Here is a 7975-nt window from a genome sequence, read left to right on the forward strand (position 1 = left end):
CATCAGTATCATTAGTGTCATTAATGTTATTAGTGTCATCAGTATCTCTAGTGTCATTAATGTCATTAGTGTCATCAGTATCATTAGTGTCATTAATGTTATTAGTGTCATCAGTATCTCTAGTGTCATTAATGTTATTAGTGTCATCAGTATCTCTAGTGTCATTAATGTCATTAGTGTCATCAGTATCATTAGTGTCATTAATGTTATTGTCATCAGTATCTCTAGTGTCATTAATGTTATTAGTGTCATCAGTATCATTAGTGTCATTAATGTTATTAGTGTCATCAGTATCTCTAGTGTCATTAATGTCATTAGTGTCATCAGTATCATTAGTGTCATTAATGTTATTAGTGTCATCAGTATCTCTAGTGTCATTAATGTTATTAGTGTCATCAGTATCTCTAGTGTCATTAATGTTATTAGTGTCATCAGTATCATTAGTGTCATTAATGTTATTAGTGTCATCAGTATCATTAGTGTCATTAATGTTATTGTCATCAGTATCTCTAGTGTCATTAATGTTATTAGTGTCATCAGTATCATTAGTGTCATTAATGTTATTAGTGTCATCAGTATCTCTAGTGTCATTAATGTCATTAGTGTCATCAGTATCATTAGTGTCATTAATGTTATTAGTGTCATCAGTATCTCTAGTGTCATTAATGTTATTAGTGTCATCAGTATCTCTAGTGTCATTAATGTCATTAGTGTCATCAGTATCATTAGTGTCATTAATGTCATTAGTGTCATCAGTATCTCTAATGTCATTAATGTTATTAGTGTCATCAGTATCATTAGTGTCATTAATGTTATTGTCATCAGTATCTCTAGTGTCATTAATGTTATTAGTGTCATCAGTATCATTAGTGTCATTAATGTCATTAGTGTCATCAGTATCTCTAGTGTCATTAATGTTATTAGTGTCATCAGTATCTCTAGTGTCATTAATGTCATTAGTGTCATCAGTATCATTAGTGTCATTAATGTTATTAGTGTCATCAGTATCTCTAGTGTCATTAATGTCATTAGTGTCATCAGTATCATTAGTGTCATTAATGTCATTAGTGTCATCAGTATCTCTAATGTCATTAATGTTATTAGTGTCATCAGTATCATTAGTGTCATTAATGTTAGTGTCATCAGTATCTCTAGTGTCATTAATGTCATTAGTGTCATCAGTATCATTAGTGTCATTAATGTCATTAGTGTCATCAGTATCTCTAGTGTCATTAATGTTATTAGTGTCATCAGTACTCTAGTGTCATTAATGTCATCAGTATCTCTAGTGTCATTAATGTTATTGGTGTCATCAGTATCTCTAGTGTCATTAATGTCATTAGTGTCATCAGTATCATTAGTGTCATTAATGTTATTAGTGTCATCAGTATCTCTAGTGTCATTAGTGTCATCATTATCTCTAGTGTCATTAATGTTATTAGTGTCATCAGTATCTCTAGTGTCATTAATGTCATTAGTGTCATCAGTATCATTAGTGTCATTAATGTTATTAGTGTCATCAGTATCTCTAGTGTCATTAATGTTATTAGTGTCATCAGTATCTCTAGTGTCATTAATGTCATTAGTGTCATCAGTATCATTAGCGTCATTAATGTTATTAGTGTCATCAGTATCTCTAGTGTCATTAATGTTATTAGTGTCATCAGTATCTCTAGTGTCATTAATGTTATTAGTGTCATCAGTATCTCTAGTGTCATTAATGTTTAGTGTCATCAGTATCTCTAGTGTCTTTAATGTTTAGTGTCATCAGTATCTCTAGTGTCATTAATGTTTAGTGTCATCAGTATCTCTAGTGTCATTAATGTTATTAGTGTCATCAGTATCTCTAGTGCCATTAATGTTTAGTGTCATCAGTATCTCTAGTGTCATTGTTATTAGTGTCATCAGTATCTCTAGTGTCATTAATGTTTAGTGTCATCAGTATCTCTAGTGTCATTAATGTTTAGTGTCATCAGTATCTCTAGTGTCATTAATGTTATTAGTGTCATCAGTATCTCTAGTGTCATTAATGTCATTAGTGTCATCAGTATCATTAGCGTCATTAATGTTATTAGTGTCATCAGTATCTCTAGTGTCATTAGTGTCATCAGTATCTCTAGTGTCATTAATGTTATTAGTGTCATCAGTATCTCTAGTGTCATTAATGTTATTAGTGTCATCAGTATCTCTAGTGTCATTAATGTTATTAGTTTCATCAGTATCTCTAGTGTCATTAATGTCATTAGTGTCATCAGTATCTCTAGTGTCATTAATGTTATTAGTGTCATCAGTATCTCTAGTGTCATTAATGTCATTAGTGTCATCAGTATCATTAGTGTCATTAATGTTATTAGTGTCATCAGTATCTCTAGTGTCATTAATGTCATTAGTGTCATCAGTATCATTAGTGTCATTAATGTCATTAGTGTCATCAGTATCTCTAATGTCATTAATGTTATTAGTTTCATCAGTATCTCTAGTGTCATTAATGTCATTAGTGTCATCAGTACTCTAGTGTCATTAGTGTCATCAGTATCTCTAGTGTCATTAATGTTATTAGTGTCATCAGTATCTCTAGTGTCATTAATGTCATTAGTGTCATCAGTATCTCTAGTGTCATTAATGTTTAGTGTCATCAGTATCTCTAGTGTCATTAATGTTATTAGTGTCATCAGTATCTCTAGTGTCATTAATGTTTAGTGTCATCAGTATCTCTAGTGCCATTAATGTTTAGTGTCATCAGTATCTCTAGTGTCATTGTTATTAGTGTCATCAGTATCTCTAGTGTCATTAATGTTTAGTGTCATCAGTATCTCTAGTGTCATTAATGTTTAGTGTCATCAGTATCTCTAGTGTCATTAATGTTATTAGTGTCATCAGTATCTCTAGTGTCATTAATGTTATTAGTGTCATCAGTATCTCTAGTGTCATTAATGTCATTAGTGTCATCAGTATCATTAGTGTCATTAATGTTATTAGTGTCATCAGTATCTCTAGTGTCATTAGTGTCATCATTATCTCTAGTGTCATTAATGTTATTAGTGTCATCAGTATCTCTAGTGTCATTAATGTTTAGTGTCATCAGTATCTCTAGTGTCATTAATGTTATTAGTTTCATCAGTATCTCTAGTGTCATTAATGTCATTAGTGTCATCAGTATCTCTAGTGTCATTAATGTTATTAGTGTCATCAGTATCTCTAGTGTCTTTAATGTTTAGTGTCATCAGTATCTCTAGTGTCATTAATGTTTAGTGTCATCAGTATCTCTAGTGTCATTAATGTTATTAGTGTCATCAGTATCTCTAGTGTCATTAATGTTATTAGTGTCATCAGTATCTCTAGTGTCATTAATGTTATTAGTGTCATCAGTATCTCTAGTGTCATTAATGTTATTAGTGTCATCAGTATCTCTAGTGTCATTAATGTTTAGTGTCATCAGTATCTCTAGTGTCATTAATGTTATTAGTGTCATCAGTATCTCTAGTGTCATTAATGTTTAGTGTCATCAGTATCTCTAGTGTCATTAATGTTTAGTGTCATCAGTATCTCTAGTGTCATTAATGTTATTAGTGTCATCAGTATCTCTAGTGTCATTAATGTTTAGTGTCATCAGTATCTCTAGTGTCATTAATGTTTAGTGTCATCAGTATCTCTAGTGTCTTTAATGTTTAGTGTCATCAGTATCTCTAGTGTCTTTAATGTTTAGTGTCATCAGTATCTCTAGTGTCATTAATGTTTAGTGTCATCAGTATCTCTAGTGTCATTAATGTTATTAGTGTCATCAGTATCTCTAGTGTCATTAATGTTTAGTGTCATCAGTATCTCTAGTGTCATTAATGTTATTAGTGTCATCAGTATCTCTAGTGTCTTTAATGTTTAGTGTCATCAGTATCTCTAGTGTCATTAATGTTTAGTGTCATCAGTATCTCTAGTGTCATTAATGTTATTAGTGTCATCAGTATCTCTAGTGTCATTAATGTTTAGTGTCATCAGTATCTCTAGTGCCATTAATGTTTAGTGTCATCAGTATCTCTAGTGTCATTGTTATTAGTGTCATCAGTATCTCTAGTGTCATTAATGTTTAGTGTCATCAGTATCTCTAGTGTCATTAATGTTTAGTGTCATCAGTATCTCTAGTGTCATTAATGTTATTAGTGTCATCAGTATCTCTAGTGTCATTAATGTTATTAGTGTCATCAGTATCATTAGTGTCATTAATATTATTAGTGTCATCAGTATCATTAGTGTCATTAATGTTATTAGTGTCATCAGTATCTCTAGTGTCATTAATGTTATTAGTGTCATCAGTATCTCTAGTGTCATTAATGTTTAGTGTCATCAGTATCTCTAGTGTCATTAATGTTATTAGTGTCATCAGTATCTCTAGTGTCTTTAATGTTTAGTGTCATCAGTATCTCTAGTGTCATTAATGTTATTAGTGTCATCAGTATCTCTAGTGTCATTAATGTTATTAGTGTCATCAGTATCATTAGTGTCATTAATATTATTAGTGTCATCAGTATCATTAGTGTCATTAATGTTATTAGTGTCATCAGTATCTCTAGTGTCATTAATGTTATTAGTGTCATCAGTATCTCTAGTGTCATTAATGTTTAGTGTCATCAGTATCTCTAGTGTCATTAATGTTATTAGTGTCATCAGTATCTCTAGTGTCTTTAATGTTTAGTGTCATCAGTATCTCTAGTGTCTTTAATGTTTAGTGTCATCAGTATCTCTAGTGTCATTAATGTCATCAGTATCTCTAGTGTCATTAATGTTTAGTGTCATCAGTATCTCTAGTGTCATTAATGTTATTAGTGTCATTAATGTTTAGTGTCATCAGTATCTCTAGTGCCATTAATGTTTAGTGTCATCAGTATCTCTAGTGTCATTAATGTTTAGTGTCATCAGTATCTCTAGTGTCATTAATGTTATTAGTGTCATCAGTATCTCTAGTGTCATTAATGTTATTAGTGTCATCAGTATCTCTAGTGTCATTAATGTTATTAGTGTCATCAGTATCTCTAGTGTCATTAATGTTATTAGTGTCATCAGTATCTCTAGTGTCATTAATGTTATTAGTGTCATCAGTATCTCTAGTGTCATTAATGTTATTAGTGTCATCAGTATCTCTAGTGTCATTAATGTTATTAGTGTCATCAGTATCTCTAGTGTCATTAATGTTATTAGTGTCATCAGTATCATTAGTGTCATTAATATTATTAGTGTCATCAGTATCATTAGTGTCATTAATGTTATTAGTGTCATCAGTATCATTAGTGTCATTAATGTTATTAGTGTCATCAGTATCATTAGTGTCATTAATGTTATTAGTGTCATCAGTATCATTAGTGTCATTAATATTATTAGTGTCATCAGTATCATTAGTGTCATTAATGTCAGTGATGTCATTAGTGTTTTCAGTTTCATTGGTGTGATGTTTGGTGTGATGTTGCTAGTTTAAAGGGACAGTTTTGTTCTCTGGTAGAACTGCAAATTTTTGCTATTTTGTTCCAGTGATGAAAATCACACCTCACTTTTTATTCCATGTCGGTCAGCCATAACATTATGAGCAGTGAGAGGTGAAGTGAATAACACTGATGATCTCCTCATCATGGCACCTGTTAGTAGGTGGGATATATTAGGCAGTAAGTCAACATTTTGTCCTCAAAGTTGATGTTAGAAGCAGGAAAAAATGGACAAGTGTAAGGATTTGAGCGAGTTTGATGAAGGGCCAGATTGTGATGGCTAGACCACTGGATCAGATCATCTCCAAAACTGCAGCTCTTGTGGGGTGTTCCCGGTCTGCAGTGGTCAGTATCTATCAAAAGTGGTCCAAGGAAGGAACAGTGGTGAACCAGATGACAGGTCATGGACGGCCAAGGCTCATTGATGCACATGAGGAGCGAAGGCTGGCCCGTGTGATCCGATCCAACAGACGAGCTACTGTTGCTCAAACTGCTGAAGAAGTTAATGCTGGTTCTGATAGAAAGGGGTCAGAATACACAGTGCAGGACGGGTCAGGGCTTAAATAATACAATACAATAAGTTAAGTTAAAGGTAGAAGTGCAGATATGAAACACAGTTGAATCGATGGATTATGGTTACAATAGACATCTATTTTGAGGAGATTAGTGTAATTTATATTACAGTTAAAAATGAAAAGGCTGCTGGATGTGGAACATAATGTTCAGAGTATAGAATATGGAGCAGTTATAAATTTCCTAGCAGAAGATGTAGGATGATGTTACCATGTTCCCCATAAACATTATAATCGAAATTCAGTGTGTGAGGGAGATTCTGTCAGATGACATTACGTCTGTGTGAATGTTACTGATGTGTGTGTGTGTGTGTGTGTGTGTGTGTGTGTGTGTGTGTGTGTGTGTGTATGTAGGAGACCATGACGGAGCCACTGCACTACGTGGAGGATGTACACAAGCTCACGGATGCTAAAGAGATCTCTCAGGCTTACATGGGCCTCAAGGACACCAACAGGTACACACACACACACACACACAGTGAATTAACACTGATTAAGAAAAAAAGTAATTGTTCTAAAGAAAAAGAAAAAGCCTGATCGTCCTTCAGAGGGCGCCAGTGAGTGTCTTTTATTCATTTTTTATTCATAGATGAATTGTAAATGCAAAAAATTAAACATTTTCTGCTAATATGCTGTAGCAGAGAGGAGCGACACTGTGCTAATAGAAAGCAAACAAAAACAGGAAATAAACCTGTAAATGATTTATTTTTATAACAAATTAGTACTTTAACTGTATATTTAATATCATAGTTAATATTAATATTAAGGATGTTGATAGTGATGTAGCTGATCAGATGAAAAGACGAATAAAATAGATGAAAAAGGGGAAAAAAAGCATTCTGATCATGATTATATGATTATTAAACCTCATGTTAAAAATGAATAAACCTGATATAAAGTTTACATGCTTTTATTTTAGTGTAGCCATGGATGCTAGCATGTGTTAGCACTTTTTCTCTTAGTGTCTTAAAAAATATACTACAGTTTCTCAAATAAAAAGGTTTTAAGTCTCAGATTTTAACTTTTCATTTTGCTCCGGAACTATTCCTAGATTTCCAAACTGAATTCCAGGAATCTTCTAATTAAAGTGATGATTAATTCTAAGAATTTGGGAATAAGGTTTTACTAAGAAAAAGTTTAATTCCTTTAAATATTGCTAGATTTTAATAATTAATTTAAGATTTTAAGTTGCTAAAAATAGATGCCCAGATCAAAGATTTTAATAAGGAGATTTAAATTTTATGCTGTTAAAAAAATAATAATAAAATAAAATAAGTTGTAATGATAAATATAATGATAAATATAATATAATGTATAATTATAGTATAGTATTATTATAGTATAATAATAATAATAATAATAATAATAATAATAATAATAATAAAGTATTATTATTATTCATAATAATAATTATTATTACATATTATTATAAATAATAATAATACTTAAAAAAAAAAAAAAAAGCAAATTTTAAAATTTTATTCCTCTGATATAATCATAAAGAAACTCAGGACTGAAGTATATTCTTCATCACTGATGAAGATCGCAGTGGAGAGTGTGTGTGTGTGTGAGAGAGAGAAAGTGTGTGTGTAAGGGTGTGTGTATGTGATGGTGTGTGTGAATGTGTGTGTGTAAAGGTGTGTGTGTGTGAAGGTGTGTGTATAGCATGTTGATGTGTGTCTCTGTCCTGCGTAGATCCCCCAGGTTTCAGCGCAAGCCGTTCGCAGTGAGCGAGTTGGTCAATAGGCTGAGGTAATGATAGAGAGAGAGAGAGAGAGAGAGATGGATGATGCATGGCCATGAGGATTAACACGCTAAATAATGATGGTTACTGGTCTGGTTGTAAGCGCTACACTCTACACACTAACCTGCATGTGACTCAGGAGAGATTGCTAGCCTGCTAGCGCTCAAACTAACACGCTACACACCAGGACA

At 32.4% G+C, this 7975-nt stretch overlaps 1 protein-coding gene across 7 annotated transcripts in view; it reads left to right on the plus strand.

Moving 5' to 3' along the window:
* The window catches only part of myo5aa (myosin VAa), a 70744-nt gene that overhangs the window by 50228 nt on the left and 12541 nt on the right, over nucleotides 1-7975 (plus strand). For 4 of the 7 annotated variants that reach the window (XM_058387424.1, XM_058387425.1, XM_058387426.1 and 1 more), the window contains exon 29: nucleotides 6395-6495. In XM_058387424.1, the coding sequence (XP_058243407.1) occupies nucleotides 6395-6495 (101 nt within the window). Of the gene's footprint in view, nucleotides 1-6394; nucleotides 6496-7735; nucleotides 7793-7975 lie in introns of all 7 variants that reach the window. The other 3 variants (XM_058387422.1, XM_058387421.1, XM_058387423.1) reach the window with 1 other exon arrangement.

Source organism: Hemibagrus wyckioides, linkage group LG04 (genome assembly GCF_019097595.1).
Source record: "Hemibagrus wyckioides isolate EC202008001 linkage group LG04, SWU_Hwy_1.0, whole genome shotgun sequence".
Lineage (NCBI taxonomy): Eukaryota > Metazoa > Chordata > Actinopteri > Siluriformes > Bagridae > Hemibagrus > Hemibagrus wyckioides.